Source organism: Arachis stenosperma, chromosome 1, assembly GCF_014773155.1.
Source record: "Arachis stenosperma cultivar V10309 chromosome 1, arast.V10309.gnm1.PFL2, whole genome shotgun sequence".
NCBI classification, from domain to species: Eukaryota; Viridiplantae; Streptophyta; class Magnoliopsida; order Fabales; family Fabaceae; genus Arachis; species Arachis stenosperma.
Window position 1 is genome coordinate 125,918,059 of NC_080377.1, and position 20,419 is coordinate 125,938,477.

The following is a 20,419-nucleotide window of genomic DNA, read 5'->3' on the forward strand; positions in this document are numbered from 1 at the left end:
CTGACTCACATCTGAAATTTAATTTACGACTTGTATATAGTCCGAAATTTAATTTATGAGTCCAAATTAATATAATTAAAGTCTCAAAAATTAAATTTGTTCTTGTATGGATACTATTCCGAGGGTTACCTGAAACTGTAGGTCGATCTCGGATGAGATCTTCTGTGTTGGTCGGAGCCGACGTGTCCGGTAGGTGTACAGCGGCCGGAGCTGATGTGTCCGACTTGTTGGACTTGGTGGTGGTGCTGATCCTTCGTCCCCGTAGGGTGGGGGGTACCTGCAAGGGACTCCGATGCTTAAGTTAGCAAGGGTATTAAACAGGTATTGAGTAGAATCAGAGTATGAGTTATACCTGGGTGCTCCAGTGTATTTATAATGGTGAGATGTGGCCTCCTGCGGATAAGATAAGTTAGTTATCTTATCTTATCTTTATCTTATCTTTAAGTGAGGTCATCTTTAAGGGAACCGCCTTTATCTCTATGGGCTTGGGCTGCCCTTGGATTTGGGGTGCGTTCCCCTATTTGGGCCCTTTGTTTGGGCTTTTCTGTGACTTGGCCGAGCTCTTTGAGAAGAGGTCGGGTTGTCCTGACCTGAAGAGGTCGGTCGCTTTGTCTTGTAGAACATCCCGGGTCGGACAGCTCGACCCAGGGTATGAACAGTGCCCCTGCTTGAGCTCGGTCTTCTTTTTTGAGGCCGAGTCCTTTACTTCGGTCCTTCTTTGGTGAAGCCGAACTCAAGTATTTTGTCGATTCCTTTGTATCAGTTTTGAATGCAGAACGTTTCCTCTAAAAGACGCGCGCTTTTATACTGGCGCTTTTTTGGGAACGTGCGAGGGTTTAATGCTTTTAATTTTGAGCATTAATTGCCCCGTTTCCCTTAGGCTCTTCTACTTTGGATTTTGAAACCCCAAAAATGATTTCTTTTCTTTTGCTCTTTCGTAACTTCTTTTCTCAGTTCTCTCCATTCTCTGTTTTTTCGTTTGCATTTCTGCTTTCCTTGCGGTGCGGCGTCATTTGGTGTTGGAGCTTGGGGTCTTTGTATTTCTTCCGGCGAAATTGCTCTTGTTTCACATTCCCAGATTTCGTCTTCCTCCTTTGGTTTTTGTTGAAGCTCGCTTGTTCTTTCCAGGTTGGTAATAGCTTTTCTCGTCTTCTTCGTGGCTTCGTCTTTAATTTTGGTGAAGTTCTGGTTTTGCATATTTGAAAGTTTGGATCTTTTGCGATCTTTTACTCGTTGTTGTGATATGCTTTTCTTATCTTCCTTCTTGGAATTTCTGTTGAGGCTTTCTGGGGTTTTACTGTTGCTTTTTGATACTGGTAGAAGATCTGTATCTGTTTCTTACTTTTGGAGATTGCTTCCTGTCTGATCTTTTTCAAAAAAGGTTGCGTCTTTAATGGTCCCATGCTTTGTTGCTTTGGGAATATTTTGTTTGGTAGGCTCTGTAATGATTTGCTGTGTTTTTTCTTTGATGAAAAGCGCTTGTTGTTTTGAATCCTTTTTTGAGAAATGCTTGGGATGTGATCTGGAAACCTTGCATTATTTCTGCCTCCAAAGGATGCCCTGGGACTTTGGTTTGAGTCTTAGGGTTTTCCTTTTCTTACTTTTCATTGCCTCAGAAGTATTGACCGAGTTGTTTTCCCCTTTGTCCGAGATGTTTGTAGTAACCTCATTTTCTTTTCTTACTTGTAGGATTTAGTTGGCCTCATGTCTTCTCGCAATAACATTGTAGAGATGTCTTCTAGAGTTTCCGAGGGGATGTCCGATTGGCTGGACTCCCTTGTTTTGTTGTGTGTTTCCGTTATGGACGCTGAATTTTGCACAGAGCTGAGGAAGCGTCATAGGATTTGTGGTAACAATGCTCGCGAGGGGGATTACGAGCTTGTTGCTCCTGATTCTGATGAGAGGGTTTGCTTTTCGACTTCCATTGAGAGGGAGCTTCCCTTCTTCTATGCCTATGAATACTTTTTCAGCCAGTTGAATGTTACTTTTCCTTTTACTGCTTTTGAAACTGACCTGTTGTGGTCGTGTAATATTGCTCCATCCCAGCTTCACCCCAATTCCTGGGGTTTTATTAAAATTTTTCAACTTCTCTGCCGTGAACTAGATGTAACACCTTCCCAGACTCTGTTTCTTTACTTGTTTGTTTCTGCCAAGCCTGGCGGTTCTTCAAAAAAAAAAAGCTTCTTGGGTTTCTTTCTGGTCCGCCCAGGGCCATAAAGTGTTTGCGATGTATGATGAGTTCTTTAAGGACTTCAAGAACTACTTCTTTAGAGTTCGAGCTGTTGAGGGGGCCCGCCCCTTTTTTCTTGATGAAAATGACGAGCTCTCCTTCCCTTTAGAGTGGCAGAAGGATGTAAGAGTGTCTCGCTATACTTGGGAGATGCTTGATGATGTCGAACGCGCTTTTGTAGTTGTTCTTGAGGATCTCTGGGGGAAACCACCTCATCTTGATACAAAAAGATTTTTGACTAATCCGTCCTTGGTTCGGACTGCTTTGGGTATTTGTTTGTCTATTTGTCTGACTTGTTTATGTACTTATTTCCTTTTTCTTCCTCTTTTGTAACTCTTTGTCGTGACTGTTTTTGTGTTTTGTAGAGATGTCAAAGAATAATGACTCTATGAAGGCCTTCAAAAGGGCAAAGAAGGCAACTGCTGCTCTGAACATCTCGGCCAAGGTGGCCGGCGAGGGATTTTCACAGGTCCCCCTGAAGCCCCCTGTGTCGAGTTCCCTTGGGCCGAGGAAAGTAATTCCTACTCCCCAGTTTCATCAGGTCGATCCTCCTCAAACTTCTGCTGCTGCTTCTGGTGCCCCACCTTTGAAAAAGCAAAAAACATCCGAGCCCTTTAACTTGGATGCCCCAGACTTTGATGCCATTGAGTTTGTTGACCAGCAAATTGCCCCTTATGGTGGGCTTTCCATGGACGACGTGTCTATTCTTCGGCATTTGGATTTTATCACTAAAAATAGTGTGAAGATGGCTCATATGGGTGCGGCTATATTCCGGACAGTTCAAGGGATTCCAATTCATGCCACAAAATCCTTTATGGAAGAGGCCAAGTCGGAATTTGATCGAATCAAGGGTCTGAAGGAGGAGTTGGAGGTGAAGTTGGCGAAGGTGGAGAAGGAGCTGGAGGGTGAGAAGGCCAGCTCTATTGCCCTTGCTGCTTCTTTGAAGCTGGCCGAAGACATGGCATTGAAACATAAGGATAGCTATGTCTCGGCTTATAGGGAATTGATGCGTCTTCGGGAGGATTTGGAAACAGCTCGGGTTAATTATGGTGAGCTTCAGGGTCACCTTGTGGGTAGCGTAATTGCTACCTCCGAGAACCTGATGGAGCAGTTCCGGGTTGTTGCTCCTGATGCCGACTTGACTCTCATCAGCCTGGACAATGTCGTGAGAGATGGTAAGATTGTCCCTGATGACCAGGATGATGATGAGACTGATCCTCCCCCCGTGCCTTCTCTTAAGGTGTCGACCTCCTCTGTTCCCCCTGTTACATCTGATCCGGAATGCCAGATTCTGAACCGGGAGGATGGGACCGTAGATGCTGTGCCCCTTCAGACTCGTCCTCCTTCTCCTCATACTGATGCTGCCGGGAAAGCTCCCGATCTTTAGCTGATCTTTTTCTGGATATTTTGTGTAAATAGCCCGGTTTGTGGGCTTTTGAACTTTGTTTTGTTTGTTCTTCTTGACGCTTCTAGTTGTCTGCCTTGCAACTCTTTTTGAAAAACAAAAGTAGCTTCCGAGGTTGGTTTTGTGGTGACCTCTTGAAGCTTTTATCGTATTATGCATGATATCTATTGAAATTTTGCTGTCTGGCCTCTTTAGGTTGTTTGCGTGCTTATCGTTTGTAGCTTGGATCCTTTTGAGGCCGTGCCTGTGGGGGTCCGACTTGTTTCTCGGTTTCCTCGCTCTTGTTTGTATTTTTAGTGCCTTATGACCGATTTCTTTATGTTGGTCCCCCTCAAAAGTTATTTTTGTGATCCCCTTTTCTAGGCCTTTACTCGGTCTCTTTCAGGGATTATGTTGATAACTTTTTAGTGGTAGGAGTCCGACTTAGTTATGTCGGTCTCCTTTAAGTTATTTTTCGTAGTCCTCTTTTTTGGATCTTTGTCAGATCTCTTTCAGGGACTACTTGTATAACTTTTTTAATGGTAGGAGTTTGACTTGGTTATGTCGGTCTCCTTTAAGTTATTTTTCGTAGTCCTCTTTCTTGGATCTTTGTCAGATCTCTTTCAGGGACTACTTGTATAACTTTTTTAATGGTAGGAGTCTGACTTGGTTATGTCGGTCTCCTTTAAGTTATTTTTCGTAGTCCTCTTTCTTGGATCTTTGTCAGATCTCTTTCAGAGACTACTTGTATAACTTTTTTAATGGTAGGAGTCCGACTTGGTTATGTCGGTCTCCTTTAAGTTATCTTTCGTAGTCCTCTTTCTTGGATCTTTGTCAGATCTCTTTCAGGGACTACTTGTATAACTTTTTTAGTTTTGGGCTGACTTTGTTATGTCAGGCCCTTCTAAGTTAAAGTAATCCTCTTTAATAGGGTTGGCCAGACCTCTTTCCAGGGTTTACTTATAACTTGGGTTGACTTGGTCCGATTTCTGAACGTCGGCCAGTCTTTTAAGTTATTATATTAGCTATCCGTAAGACCTCGTCAGGTTCTTTTTTTGGATTGCTTTCGATAACTTCTTACATTATTCTGTGTTCATCTTTGCCGATTTGTAGAAAATGGTTGGCGTCTTTAGATCGTCTTTTGGGTGAATCGCGTTTTCACCTTTATCGAACGATTGTCTTTATCGTGGTCGCGCAGTGAATTTGTTTTTCACTTTCTGCCGATCTGTTGCTTTATAATCGGACAATGAATACTTCAGATTAATGCATCTTGGAATCTTGTAGAATATCTAAATAAACTTTATTCAAAGAAAAAATGCAAATATATACATGTGGGAATTTCCTTGTCCCTTTAAGTCGGGTATGATCTAGGTCTCGATATGGTGCCTCATTAAAAAACCTTTTCAGGAAAAAGAGCGCATCCATTTAGTGAGATCCTTTGCCTTTTCTAACCGTAATACCTTCTTAGGTTGCAGGCGTGCCATGATCGGGGAAGCTCTCGTCCATCAAGCTCGGACAGTCTGTAGTAGCCCTTTCCCAGTACTTCAATGACTCGGTAGGGTCCTTTCTAGTTTGCTGCCAGCTTTCCTTCTCCGGGTCGAGTTGTTCCAATGTCATTTCTGATTAGGATGAGATCATTCTCTGCAAAACTTCTCGGCACTACCTTTTGATTATATCTGGAAGCCATTCGTCGCTTTAGAGCTTCTTCCCTGATCCGAGCTCTTTCTTGGATTTCGGGTAACAAGTCGAGCTCTTGTCTCTGAAGTTGGGAGTTTGCTTGTTCATTGTAGTGGACTACTCGGGGAGATCCTTCTTCGATTTCTATTGGAATCATTGCCTCCGCTCCGTATGCTAGTCAGAATGGTGATTCGTTTGTAGTAGAATGGGGGTTGTTCGATATGCCCATAGGACTTGTGGAAGTTCCTCGGCCCAAGCTCCCTTTGCTTCTTATAGCCTCCGCTTTAATCCGGCCAATATGACTTTGTTGGCCGCTTCGGCTTGTCCATTGGCTTGGGGATGTTCGACGGAGGTGAACTGGTGTTTTATGTTCAAGTCGGCCACCAATTTTCTGAAGCCTGCCTCTGTAAATTGGGTACTGTTGTCCGTGGTGATGGAGTATGGTACCCCGAACCTTGTAATAATGTTCCTATATAGGAATTTTCGACTTCTTTGAGCGGTGGCGTTGGCCAGGGGTTCTGCCTCGATCCATTTTGTAAAATAGTCTACTCCTACTATGAGGAATTTTACTTGTCCCGATCCCTGTGGGAAGGGTCCGAGAAGGTCGAGTCCCCATTTCGCAAATGGCCAGGGTGAGGTCACGCTGATGAGCTTTTCTGGTGGGGCAATGTGAAAGTTGGCATGCTTCTGGCATGGTGGACATGTCCTTACAAATTCTGTAGCCTCCTTTTATAGAGTTGGCCAATAGAATCCCGCCCGGAGTATCTTTTTGGTGAGAGCTTGCGCTCCGAGATGATTACCACAAATGCCGCTGTGTACTTCCTCCAAGACTTCCTTTGTGTTGGAAGTTGGTACGCATTTTAGTAAAGGTGTTGATATCCCTCTTTTGTACAGCGTGTTGTTTATGATAGTGTAGTAATGTGCCTCCCTTTTCAGCCTCTTTGCCTCCTTTTCATCTGTAGGGAGTTCTTCTGTTTTGAGGTAGTTTATTATGGGGTCATCCATCCTTGATCCCGACCTATTATGGCTAGGATTCTTTCTTCTTCCGCTATTGACGGGTTCTGTAATACCTCCTGGATGAGGCTTCTGTTGTTGCCCCCTGATTTGGTGCTGGCTAATTTTGAAAGGGCGTCAGCTCGGGCATTTTGCTCACGAGGTATGTGGTGGATCCTATATTCCCCGAGTTGTCCGAGCTGTTCTTTGGTTTTATCCAAATATTTTTTCATGGTTGAATCTTTGGCTTGGTAGCTTCCTGTTATTTGTGAGGTGATGACTTGTGAGTCACTGTAGATGTTGAGTTTCCGAGCTCCAACCTCCCTAGCCAGCTTCAGACCAGCTAATAGTGCTTCGTATTCTGCCTGGTTGTTTGAGGCCGGGAATCCGAATTTAAGGGAGAGCTCAAGTTGAGTTCCTTGGTTGCTTTCAATTATCACACCCGCACCGCTTCCTGTTTTATTCGAGGATCCGTCTACGTATATGTTCCATTCTATGGGGATTTCCGAGATGTCTGTAAATTCTGCGATGAAGTCGGCCAGGTGTTGCGATTTGATTGCTGTACGCGCCTCGTATTGGAGGTCAAATTCGGACAACTCGATTGCCCATTGTAGGATTCTTCCTGCTAGATCAATTTTCTGCAATATCCCTTTTATGGGTTGGTTGGTTCGAACTTTAATGGTATACGCTTGGAAATATGGGCGAAGCCGCCGGGATGTGAGGATCAGAGCGTAAGCAAACTTTTCTATTTTCTGGTAGTTCAGCTCGGATCCCTGTAGTGCTTTGCTAATGAAGTAGACGGGTTTTTGCCCATGTTCGTCTTCTCTGACTAGTGCTGAGGCTATTGCCCGGCTCCCTACTGCGAGATATAATATGAGCGGTTCTCCTTCTCGTGGCCGAGATAGGATAGGTGGCCGTCCTAAGAACTCCTTGAAGTTTAGGAAGGCTTGCTCACATTCTGTCGTCCATTTGAATTGTTTTCCCTTTCTTAAAGTAGCATAGAAGGGAAGAGATCTTATCGCAGCTCCTGCTAAGAATCGGGATAGAGCGGCCAACCTCCCGTTGAGTTGTTGTACTTCTTTGATACAGGTTGGGCTCTTCATGTTGAGTATGGCTCAGCACTTGTCTGGATTTGCTTCAATCCCCCTTTGTGTGAGCATGAAGCCCAAGAATTTGCCGGCTTCTACTGCGAAGGTGCATTTTGCGGGATTGAGCCGCATGTTGTGTTTCCTGATAGTGGAAAACACTTGAGTCAGGTCGGATAACAATGTATCTTCGCTTTGTGTCTTTATCAACATATCGTCTACATAAACTTCCATGATTTTTCCGATGTGATCTGAGAAAACTTTATTCATTAGCCTTTGATAAGTAGCTCCTGCGTTCTTGAGACCAAAAGGTATCACGATGTAACAGTAGTTTGCTTTCGGTGTTAGGAACGAGGTTTTTTCTTGATCTGGTGGATACATGGGGATTTGGTTGTACCCTGAATATGCGTCCATGAATGAGAGATACTTATATCCTGATGAAGCATCCACTAGAGCGTCGATGCTTGGGAGTGGGTAGGGGTCTTTTGGGCGGGCTTTGTTGAGGTCGGTGTAGTTGGTGCACATTCGCCACTTCCCATTTGACTTTTTCACCAAGACGACATTTGCTAGCCATAGTGGATATTTGACTTCCCTTATGAACCCGGCCTCAAGTAGCGCTTGTACTTGTTCTTCTACAGCCTGAGCTCGTTTTGGTCCAAGTTTTCTTCGTCTTTGTTGTACCGGCCAGGATCCCGGATAGACTGCCAATTTGTGGCTCATTAGTTCGGGATCAATACCTGGCATGTCGGCAGCTTTCCATGCGAAGAGATCAACATTATCTCGTAGGAACCGTATTAGTGATTCCTTTATGTCTCCTTTCAGGATCGTGCCAATATTAGTTGTTTTATCCGAGGTGTCTCCGATCTGGATTCGTTCTACTTCTCCTTCGGGTTGTAGTCGAAATTCTTCTTGCCTCTGAACTCCACCGAGCTCGATTGTGTGGAACTCTCCTCCTTCACCTCGGAGATTTAGGCTTTCGTTATAACAGCGACGTGCCATTTTTTGATCTGCCTTTATTGTAGCTATCCCTTCCGCGGTTGGGAATTTCATACATAGATGTGGAGTTGAAATTATTGCGCCGAGTTGATTTAACGTTGTCCGACCTATTAAGGCATTGTAGGCTGAGCTTACGTCGACCACGATGTAGTCTATCTTGAGTGTTCTGGATTGGTTCCCCTTTCCGAAGGTTGTATGCAGCGATACGTATCCCAGCGGTTGAACTGGGGCATCTCCTAGTCCGAACAGGCTGTTCGGGTACGCTCTTAGCTCTTTTTCTTCTAGACCGAGTTTGTCGAAGGCAGTTTTGAATAAGATGTCAGCAGAGCTTCCCTGGTCAATTAGTGTACGGTGAAGGTTGGCGTTTGCCAGTATGATCGTAATGACCATGAGGTCGTCATGTCCCGAGATGATTCCGGATGCGTCTTCCTTGGTAAACGTGATTGCTGGGATGTCTGGGGCTTCCTTTTTTCCTTCGACGTGGTACACCTCTTTGAGGTGTCGCTTGCGAGATGATTTGGAGATTCCTCCTCCAGCAAATCCGCCGTGTATTACGTGAACGTGTCTTTCCGGTGTGCGAGGTGATCATTCAGATCGTCCAACATCCTCATCCCTTCTTCTTTTTCTTGGTTCATCATCCCGATTAGCCAAAAACCGATCTAGTTTTCCTTCTCTTACTAGTTTTTCTATGACGTTTTTCAAATCGAAGCATTCATTGGTGGAATGCCCTCGAAGTCGGTGATATTCACAGTATTCATTCCGATTTCCTCCTCCTCTTTTGCCTTTAAGTGGCCGAGCTGGAGGGATTTTCTCTGTATGGCAGACTTCTTTGCAAACATATACCAAGGATACCCTAAGAGGAGTATAGTTATGATATTTTTTTATTTTCTCTCCGGAGCGATCCTCCTTTTTCTTGGATTCTTTATCTCGGTAAGTAGAACCGAACCTTGAGGCTTCGCCAAGTCGAGAATTTTCCTCCATATTGATGTATTTCTATGCCCGTTCTTGTACTTCGTCTAAGGATGTCGGGTATCTCTTTAATATAGATTGGCTAAATGGTCCATCTCGTAGGCCATTTATGAGGCCCATAATGGCAGCTTCTGTTGGAAGACTTTGTATGTCCGTGCATGTTTTGTTGAATCTTTCCATGTAGTTGCGAAGGCTCTCCCGATCTCCTTGCTTGATCCCTAGTAGGCTAGGTGCGTGTTTGGCTTTGTCCTTTTGTATGGAGAATCGGGCCAGGAACTTCTTGGCCAGGTCGTCAAAACTCGAGATGGATTTTGGAGGTAGTTTGTCGAACCATTTGATGGCTGTTTTGGTTAGAGTTGTTGGAAAGGCTTTGCAGCAAACTGCATCTGAGGCATCAGTGAGGTACATTCTACTTCTGAAGTTGCTGAAATGATGGTTGGGGTCCGAGGTGCCGTCATATAGAGTCATATCCGGAAGCTTGAAATCTTTTGGAATTTTGGTTTTCATAATTTCTCTGGTGAATGGATCTTGATCTTTCTGAGAGCTATCATCTGTGGATGGTCGAGTAGCTTTAGTTTTGAGATCAGCTTCGAGTTTTATAAGCTTATCTTCTAATTCTCGGTGCCGCCTTATCTCCCGGCGTAGATCTTCTTCTTTTTCACGTCGATGTTGGGCTTCTTTCTCAAGTTGCTCCAATTGATTTTGAAGTGCTTCTATTACTCTTGGATTTGATGAATTTTTGTCTCCGTTGGTTTCTGGAGTATCTTTGAGTATCGTGTCCGCATTTTTATGCGGCGTTCTGTTTTCCAAACCTGAATCGTGGTCGTTGTCATGGTCATCTGCCATGTTCATGGGATGACTTCCAGGTTCCCCGGCAACGGCTCCAATGTTCCGAGGGTTACCTGAAACTGTAGGTCGATCTCGGATGAGATCTTCTGTGTTGGTCGGAGCCGACGTGTCCGGTAGGTGTATGGCGGCCGGAGCTGATGTGTCCGACTTGTTGGACTTGGTGGTGGTGCTGATCCTTCGTCCCCGTAGGGTGGGGGGTACCTGCAAGGGACTCCGATGCTTAAGTTAGCAAGGGTATTAAACAGGTATTTAGTAGAATCAGAGTATGAGTTATACCTGGGTGCTCCAGTGTATTTATAATGGTGAGATGTGGCCTTCTGCGGATAAGATAAGTTAGTTATCTTATCTTATCTTTATCTTATCTTTAAGTGAGGTCATCTTTAAGGGAACCGCCTTTATCTCTATGGGCTTGGGCTGCCCTTGGATTTGGGGTGCGTTCCCCTATTTGGGCCCTTTGTTTGGGCTTTTCTGTGACTTGGCCGAGCTCTTTGAGAAGAGGTCGGGTTGTCCTGACCTGAAGAGGTCGATCGCTTTGTCTTGTAGAACATCCCGGGTCGGACAGCTCGACCCAGGGTATGAACAGTGCCCCTGCTTGAGCTCGGTCTTCTTTTTTGAGGCCGAGTCCTTTACTTCGGTCCTTCTTTGGTGAAGCCGAACTCAAGTATTTTGTCGATTTCTTTGTATCAGTTTTGAATGCAGAACGTTTCCTCTAAAAGACGCGCGCTTTTATACTGGCGCTTTTTTGGGAACGTGCGAGGGTTTAATGCTTTTAATTTTGAGCATTAATTACCCCGTTTCCCTTAGGCTCTTCTACTTTGGATTTTGAAACCCCAAAAACGGTTTCTCTTCTTTTGCTCTTTCGTAACTTCTTTTCTCAGTTCTCTCCACTCTCTGTTTTTTCGTTTGCATTTCTGCTTTCCTTGCGGTGCGGCGTCATTTGGTGTTGGAGCTTGGGGTCTTTGTATTTCTTCCGGTGACATTGCTCTTGTTTCGCATTCCCAGATTTTGTCTTCCTCCTTTGGTTTTTGTTGAAGCTCGCTTGTTCTTTCCAGGTTGGTAACAGCTTTTCTCGTCTTTCCAGGTTGAGCTTTTTTTAGTTATAACTCGGCAATTTGAGTTATAGGTATGGAGCCCCCAGATCAACTTACTTTATTAAAATAATGAATAATTTGAATTTTCAGACGTAATTTGAAGTTAACATGCATTGGAAAGTGTGGTACTCTTGTCATTGATTGTGCCTTTGATTTTTTCAATAAAATTTTGAACCGTTGATTTAATAGATGCAACGGTTAAGTTTTTTCATGGAAACGAGTAGTTAATATGAATAGTTGCTGAGACGACGTTGATAAAAGTGAATTGGTTGGGCGAGAATATTGAGTTAGTTCACTGTTGTTGGGTGATTTGATTGAGTTTGATTGCGCATGTGTAAACGATGCGACTTTGAATTGAAGAGTTGTCGCCAATGGATAAGTATTTTTACTTGTATGATATGTGATTGTGTTTGTTGACTGTTTATAGTCATAGTTCGGAATTGAAGACTGGGTTTGATTGCGCATGTGTAAACGATGCAACTTTGAATTGAAGAATTATCACGAATGGATAATTGATTGAAGATTGTATTTAATTGCGCATGTGTAAACGATGCGACTTTGAATTGAAGATTTATCGCGAATGGATAATTGATTGAAGATCGTTGATAGTCATAGTTCGGAAGATAGTTGATATAGATCTGATGATAGTTGATATAGATTTGACAAAGAGTGATAATGATTGATATAGAGACAATAATGATTGATACAGCTCGGATAATTATTGATATAAATCTGAAAACAAAGATAATAGATATAGATTTGAAAATAGAAAAACAGATATAGGTCAGCGAATAGGGATAACAGATATAGGTCGGCAAATTGAGATGACAGATATAGATCGGCAAATAGAGATAACAGATATAGATATGCAAATAGAGATGATAGATATGGATCGAAAAATAGATATAACAGATATAGATTGGCAAATAGAGATGACAGATATAGATCGTAAACAGATATAACAGATATAGATCGAAAAATTAGATTTAGATCGGTAAATAGAGATATCAGATATAATTTGGCAAATAGAAATATCAGATATAAATTGACAATTAGAGATAACTGATAAAGATCGGCAAATAGAGATAACAGATATAAATAAAAAAGTAGAGATGACATAAATAGATCGGCAAATAGATATAATAGATGTATATCAGAAAATCAGATATACATCAGCAAATAGAGAGATCAGATATAAATTGGCAAATAGATATAAGAGATGTAGATCAGAAAATCAGATATAGATCGGCAAATAGAGAGATCAGATATAAATTGGCAACTAGAGATAGCTGATAAAGATTGGCAAATACAGATAATAGATATAAATCGAAAAGTAGAGATGACATATAGATCAGAAAATCAGATAATAGATATAGATCGGCAAATAGGGATAACGGATTTAACTCGAAAAATAGAGATGACATGTAGATCAGAAAAATAGAGATAACAGATATAGATCGGCAAACAGATATATCAGATACAAATTGAAAAATAGCGACGACAGATATAGAATTAAAAAATAGAGATAACAGATATAAGTTGAAAAATAGAGATGACAGATATATATTAGAAAAACAGATATAGATCGACAAATAGATATAACAGATATAAATGGGCAAATAGGGATAACAGATATAAATCGGAAAATAGAGATGATTGATATAAATCGGAAAATAGAGATGACTAATATAAATCGAATAACAGAGTGACTGTTATAGATCGGCAAATAGAGATTTTTGATATAAATCGGCAATTAGAGATGATTGATATAAATCAGACAATAGATATAACATAAGTTGACAAATAGGGATAACAGATATAAATCGGAATATAGAAATGATTGATATAAATCAGAAAACAGAGTGACTTATAGATCACAAATAGAGATTTTTGATATAAATCGGGAATTAGAGATGATTGATATAAATCGGACAATAGATATAACAGATATAAGTTGGCAAATAGGGATAACAGATATAAATCGGAATATACTGATGATTGATATAAATCAGAAAATAGAGTGATTGTTATAGATCGCAAATAGAGATTTTTGATATAAATAGGTAATTAGAGATGATTGATATAAATCGGACAATAGATATAACAGATGTAAGTTGGCAAATAGGGATAATAGATATAAATCGGAATATAGAGATGATTGATATAAATCAAAAAATAGAGATGACTGATATAAATCGGATAATAGGGATGACTGTTATAGATCGGCAAATAGAGATTTTTGATATAAATTGGCAAATAAAGATGATTGATATAAATCAGACAATAGATATAGATCGGCAAATAGAGTTAACTGATATATAAATTGAAAAATAGAGATGGCTGATATAAATCGGCAAATAGAGATGACTGATATAAATTAGAAAATAGAGATGACAGATATAGATTAGAAAACAGATATAGATCGGAAAAACAGATAAAGATCGACAAAACAGATATAAATCGGCAAAATAGATATAGATCGGAAAAGCAGATATAGATCGGAAAAGCAGATATAGATCGGCAAATAGATATACCATAGATGAATTGAAAAATAAAGATGACAGATATTGATCAAAAAAGCAGATATAGATTGGCAAATAGATATACCAGAGATGAATTAAAAAATAGAGAGAAAAATAGATATAGATCGAAAAAACAGATATAGATCGGCAAATAAATATACCATAGATGAATTGAAAAATAAAGATGACAGATATTGATCGAAAAAGCAGATATAGATCGGCAAATAAATATATCAGACTATTTGAAAAATACAGATGACAGATAATGATCGAAAAAGTAGATATAGATCAGAAAAACAGATATAGATCGGCAAAACAGATATACCAGAGATGAATTGAAAAATAGAGAGATGACAAATAATGATCGAAAAAACAGATATAGATTGAAAAAACAGATATAGATCGACAAATAGATATACCAGAGATGATTTGAAAAATAGAGAGATGACAGATAATGATCGGAAAAACAGATATAGATCGGCAAATAGATATACCATAGATGAATTGAAAAATAAAGATGACAGATATTGATCGGAAAAGGAGATACAGATCGGTAAATAAATATACCAGATGATTTGAAAAATACAGAAATGACAGATAATGATCGAAAAAGCAGATATAGATCGGAAAAATAGATATAAATCGGCAAAACAGATATAGATCGGCAAAACAGATATACCAGAGATGAATTGAAAAATAGAGAGATGACAGATAATGATCGGAAAAACAGATATAGATCGAAAAAATAGATATAGATCGCCAAATAGATATACCATAGATGAATTGAAAAATAAAGAGCTGACGGATAATGATCGGAAAAACAGATATAGATCGGCCTTTTTTGGGCCTTAATGATTTACTATATGACCTTTGTTTACAAAGGTGCAGGTAAGTTTGAAGCCATTGGAAGGAAATGGGGCCTATAGAAAGAAGGGTGTTTATTTCGAGGCCCCACAGTGGGCGCCAATTATTCTTGTATGGATACCTGATGGGAGAGCTCGGTCTCTGGGAGTCGACGTCGAGTTGTTATCTTCGGTGCCGACCTTTGAGCTTTTGTGGAAGTCCGAGTTTTTCTCCAAGGAGATGTCCAATTGCGCAGAGCGTGAGCAAGGAACAAGGGGGGAGTGTACCTGCAAAGGCATTCGAAAGATTAAGTCAATATTGAGAATTCAATGTCTCCTTTAAAGATAAAATATCATACCTTTATAAGTGAGATAAAATAGGTCGATTACGTTTCTATTGATCATCTGAATTGAAGAGCAATTAATAGGTTTTAACAAGTGATAATGTCTGATTGTAATGTATAACGCCGAGTTATAACGTAAAGTGTCGAGTTATGGTGCATAATGAAGAGTTATTGTATATAATGCCGAATTATGACATCGAATTTGTAACGGCCGTATCAAAATTAATACACAATAATCTTGAGAACCACTTTAAAAATTTAGTCTCTACATGCCCCTTATCTAAACAAACCTTTCCGACCGAATTTAAAAGTAGATGTACCAGAAAAGATACCATTAGCTTGTATAAGTTGTAAAGCTTTAAAGGTGTTATTGCATTATACTATTATAGGTATAGAAATTCTTAACCACAACGCACTCCTGTCTCCATTCACATTTGCATATTGACACCACATTGGCCCTGTCCTAAATCCAAAACAAAAGGAAAGGCGGCAAATGAAGGATATTAACAAAAAACTCCAATGGATGTAAAAATGGAGGTTAGGTTCTCCAATCTGCATGGTTAGTATATGATGTAATATTAGGCTTTTTTTCACATTTAAACTAATATTAATTAATTTTCCATTTGTTTACACTAAAAAATGTTATTACATATTCTCCTTTTAATAAACATCAGAGTATTGCATTACGAAACTTTTACTATGGTTACCACATGGACATTGGCCATCACCTGTTTTCCATTGATTCATTTGCCTCATTCATCCTCCAAAGTCCAAAGTAAAATAAAGGTCCCGATAATCATCCTATGGTAGCAAATGATCATAGGTATAGTGATTGATGAGTGAGAAAGAGATAAAAACAATGCTAATAATAACTGTTGGCAGAGGCAGGTAAGAAATTTTGGCTTGTGAGTTAAAAACATGTACAAGAATGCAAAGAGAGAAACTGATTAGAAGGTCCACATAAGGGGTCCATGGAATTCAAATTATTGAGCTGCCTTAAACCCTCAATCAGGCGCCTCCATCCATCACTCCATATGCCTCCTAATTTTTTATTTTTTCTTTTTCGTTAATGTCCAATAAATTAAATTGATAAAATTATGTACCAGACTCATTTAAATCGAAGAAAGAAGAAAGAAGAAAGAAGAAAGAGAGAGATGCTGAGTGTGGCCCACGGGGGGTGGAAACAGGTCAGGCCAGGCCAGGCTTTGCTCTTAACAGGCTTGGCCTGTTATACAGTTGATTGGTCTGAGCTTGGCCTGCAGCCTGTTATAGGCTCTTCATAAAGTACTAGGCCTGGCCTGTTATTCAGCCTGGCCTGGCCTGAAGCCTGTTAAAAGGCCTGATAATTTTTTTTTACAAAAATAAAAATATTATTTAAAAAAATTATTTTTTAATAAAATAGTTATATGTAATATGTCATATATTTAATATTTATAAAAAATTTTAAACTTTTAACATATTTAAAATATACAAAAATATTTATAATAAAACATAATAAATTTAAAATATTTTATAATTTTATTAATAACAAATAATTATTTATATATTTAATTATATTTTAACAGACTCAGGCAGGCCTGACAGGCCTATAAGGCTAATTAGTAAGCCTGGGCCTAGCCTATTAATGTATTAAGGCTTTTAAAAGAGCCTAAGCCTGTACCTATTTTATAACAGGCCAGGCCAGGTCAGGCCAAATACAGGCCAGACTGCAGGCCCCAAGCAGGCCGCCTGGCCTTTTTCTACCCCTAAGTGTGGGAGATAAAGCTCTTTGATTTGAATTGCGAAATATGAAAAATCATGCATTGTTACACATGTTTTTTTATACGAAGAATGAGAATGTTAGAGAATCAGAATTTATTATTTTTTGTCATTAGTTAACCATTAATATTTAAAAGTATGAAATAAAATATATTATTGAATTACTAGATTAAAAAAATTATATTAAAAAAATTGAGTTGATGGTCAAGTGATAATAAAAATCAATAAATTCTGATATTTCCTATTATTTTTCTTTTCATATAGAGGCTATAGCTATGATTAACCAACTCTAACTAACTTCTCTTAGCTTAAGCCAGCTGGCCAATAACCTCAACTAACTCATAATTAGTCATGCTGACTTGTCATAACGATCTAACTGTAATAACTACCACTCTTTTAACTAACAAATTTCTGAATCACAATCTGTCAACTTAAATTCTAATTATGTGTCTACTTAATCCTAAAACTAACATCCACGATCCACACGTACAGAAAAGACTTGGACCGGAATTTAAAGTTTTAGGCCTCGTATGACATTGGGCCACAAATATATGAATATTATTAGCAATTACCGACCCGATTTGGAATTAACTTGTTATTCTGGCCTGTTTGCCAAATACGACATGCATAGTGTGCCGTTTCGTTGTTTCTATTACAGTCCATATACCATAGGCATTAGGCGTAGTCCAGGGTTGTGGATTGTGGCGTGGTTGGAAATTGGAATTAGAAATTTATGGGTTGCGAAATTGTGATTTGAGTGGGCGCGTTTCGTTTGAGTTGCGTTCGTGTTCTCATTCGCACACAGCATACCTCCTTCTGTTCCTCAGATTCAGATTCAGATTCATTTGAGGTAGGTTCTTCTTTCTTCTCCTTCTGCTACCTCCTATTTACTTTGGTTGAATTGAAACGATTGCTTAACTTCACTGTTGGATCAAAACATTATGGATCCATTCATAGTTTCGTCGATTGCTGTGATTTCTTTTTTTTTTTTATAATTATTTTTTAACTTCCGGTTTTACTACTATAGTCAAGTGTGTTAATTAAGGTGTGTACGTTTGTAGTATTAATCGAACATCCACATTTTAATTAGCTATTTTCAACTTTCGAGTGTTCATTAATCATTATGTGGAGTATTGCGGTTCCTTTTCTCGATTCTCTAGCTACCTGGTTATTGTTGTAACTCGCAAGATAGTGATTCTTATATAGATCCTATACGCCCGATACCATTATTCTTGTTTTACTCACACTTGGAGCTGGTATCAGAAATCCATGGCTGCTGCTTGTATGGTTTATTGGAGTTTGATGTGTTGCCACATGTTTTGTAGGACTGTTTGTTTTGGCTCTCTGCAGCTGAAATATACTTATAAGAAAGAGGTGTCATCAGGCTGTAGAGGAGAATGGTGGAAACTTCAAGCTTCTGGGGTCCAGTCACATCCACTACAGAGTGTTGTGAAAAGAACTATGTATATTTACCTTACATTGCAGAATTTTATAATACTATCTCCAACATTCCGACAATCCTTTTGGCTCTGATTGGTCTTATAAATGCTGTTAGACAGCGATTCGAGAAAAGATTTAGCATTCTTCATGTATCCAATATGATACTTGCCATTGGAAGTATGTCGTACCATGCGACACTGCAAAATGTGTAAGTTTTAATTTCTGTCCTGTGTTTACTAATTTTTTTATGTTTGCTTCTTTAATTTCCATTTTGTTCCAGTTTTCTTGGTATTGTACATTTTTGTTATCTAGAATTTCCATATTGAAAATTTGAAAAGTAGAGCATTTTCAAGAGATATGCCATCATCCCTAGCCACATATTTTCATGGGGATATATTTAATCAGAAGTATAGAATTTGTTCTCTTGCTCTACACCATCAAGATGGCTATAGTTTTACCGGCATGAAAACTACTTTTTCTTTTATGCATAATAAGTATATCAGCATTTATGCAGTCCCTGAGAATTAATAATCCTCAATAACATTTTTCTTCTGCTGAATAAATAGTACTAGGATGCTATGGTGTCCATCCCTTATACAAATGGGTAGGTTGGCCATCATTATTTCATTGTCTGTCTGTTTTGGATGACTATTTATTTTTCAGATGTTGTACTTTAATTTAGGCAACAGCAAAGTGATGAAACTCCTATGGTATGGGAGGTGCTGCTGTACATGTACATTCTCCACTCTCCAGATTGGCATTATCGCAGTACGATGCCCACCTTCCTCTTTCTATACGGTGTTGTTTTTGCCATTGCACATTCAGTTTTCCGTTTTAGTGTCGGCTTCAAAATGCACTATGTCGTACTCTGTCTCCTCTGCATTCCAAGAATGTACAAGTATTACATTTACACTCAAGATGTTGCTGCCAAGCGGCTTGCAAAGCTATTTATAGTCAATCTTGTATTGGGCAGTATATTTTGGTTCTGTGATCGTTTCTTCTGCAAGGAGATATCCAGTTGGCCTATTAACCCACAGGGTCACGCTTTGTGGCATGCTTTCATGGGTTTCAGTTTGTACTTTGCAAACACATTCTTGATGTTTTGCCGTGCTCAACAGCGTGGGTGGTCTCCAAAAATTGTATATTTTATGGGTGTTTTACCCTATGTGAAGATTGAGAAACCAAAAGGACAGTGAGAGAAACTTGTAGCAGAAGAAGGGAAGCTTCTCTGTCATTATATTTTGCCAGATAAGTTGTTAGCAAAAACGGTTTATGATATCTTAGGTTATTTTCTCTTTTCTGGTTTAGATCGGCTACAATGTTGATTGAGTATTTACATATTTCTTTCTAGAAGTAGGACATGTACCATATTTATCTTACGGATACTATTTTGTGCCTGGACCTTTGATAGCTCTAAAATTTTATGACAACCAAAAAGATAGTTTTGCAGTGCCGCATGTTGTTGGGCTCGCAAGTTGAGTCAAATTTTAACACTGTTTGGTGTCTTGTGTAACCGTATCAGGTGTGTGATAAGCTTCATAGATTATTATTACCAACTTTTTTGAAGCGCTCATAAATGCCATATACAGCTTGCTGTTGCTTTCACAGAAGATTTTTTCTTTCAAGAAAGTTGGCACTTCTGATATTTGATGCTAAGTTGTCTTTTTGGGGCTCGATTTTGCTTGTGTTTATGCCTCTCGCCAGGGCTACCCTTGCTATAATGATCTACGAGCTAATTGGGACTTGAGATTTGTGTTTTGTGCTATTGAAATGTATATTTCTTTTCAGTCTAACACTCGCGCTTAATACTTTTCTAGTTTATGGAATGAAAGTGCTGGGCCTGACCTGAATTTATGTTGGTGAATTGAGTTCAAACTTTCCCAGAATCTGAATTCAATTATATATTATATTGTATTATATTTTTGGACGGAATACTGAATATTTGCTGCACACACACTGAATTGCAGTTTTGTTGCAATGCAATTATGCATAATTAAAAGAAATTCAAAAACGGGATTACCCTCTCTTTCCTCCACCCTCCCCCTCCCGGCTCCCCATTTTATCTTTTGTAAAGCATAGTTGTATTTACTATTCAGTTGCAAGTTTCAAGGTTAATTTCAGCTGATTGTCAACTAGTTAAGCTATTTTGTGAATTTTTTCTTCTTTTTTCTTTTTTTTTTGTTTTAGCTGGTAATTATGTGATTTTGATCCCATCAATATTACCACCAGATTTTGTCCT

General features: G+C 39.5%; 1 protein-coding gene across 1 annotated transcript; it reads left to right on the forward strand.

Moving 5' to 3' along the window:
- The first annotated feature begins 17,408 nt into the window (after positions 1 to 17,408).
- LOC130980159 (alkaline ceramidase) lies at positions 17,409 to 19,637 on the forward strand. Its single transcript, XM_057903833.1, has 3 exons — positions 17,409 to 17,590; positions 18,066 to 18,388; positions 18,863 to 19,637. Exons 2-3 carry the CDS (start codon positions 18,138 to 18,140, stop codon positions 19,374 to 19,376), a joined length of 765 nt encoding a protein of 254 aa, XP_057759816.1. The 5' UTR covers positions 17,409 to 17,590; positions 18,066 to 18,137; the 3' UTR covers positions 19,377 to 19,637.
- Positions 19,638 to 20,419: the final 782 nt, after the last annotated feature.

Excerpts from the sequence above, each read along its gene's own strand:
- LOC130980159 (XM_057903833.1), top strand. The coding sequence starts at position 18,138 with ATGGTGGAAACTTCAAGCTTCTGGGGTCCAGTCACATCCACTACAGAG. Across the intron at positions 18,389-18,862 it reads CATGCGACACTGCAAAATGT|GCAACAGCAAAGTGATGAAA; the intron begins GTAAGTTTTAAT and ends ACTTTAATTTAG.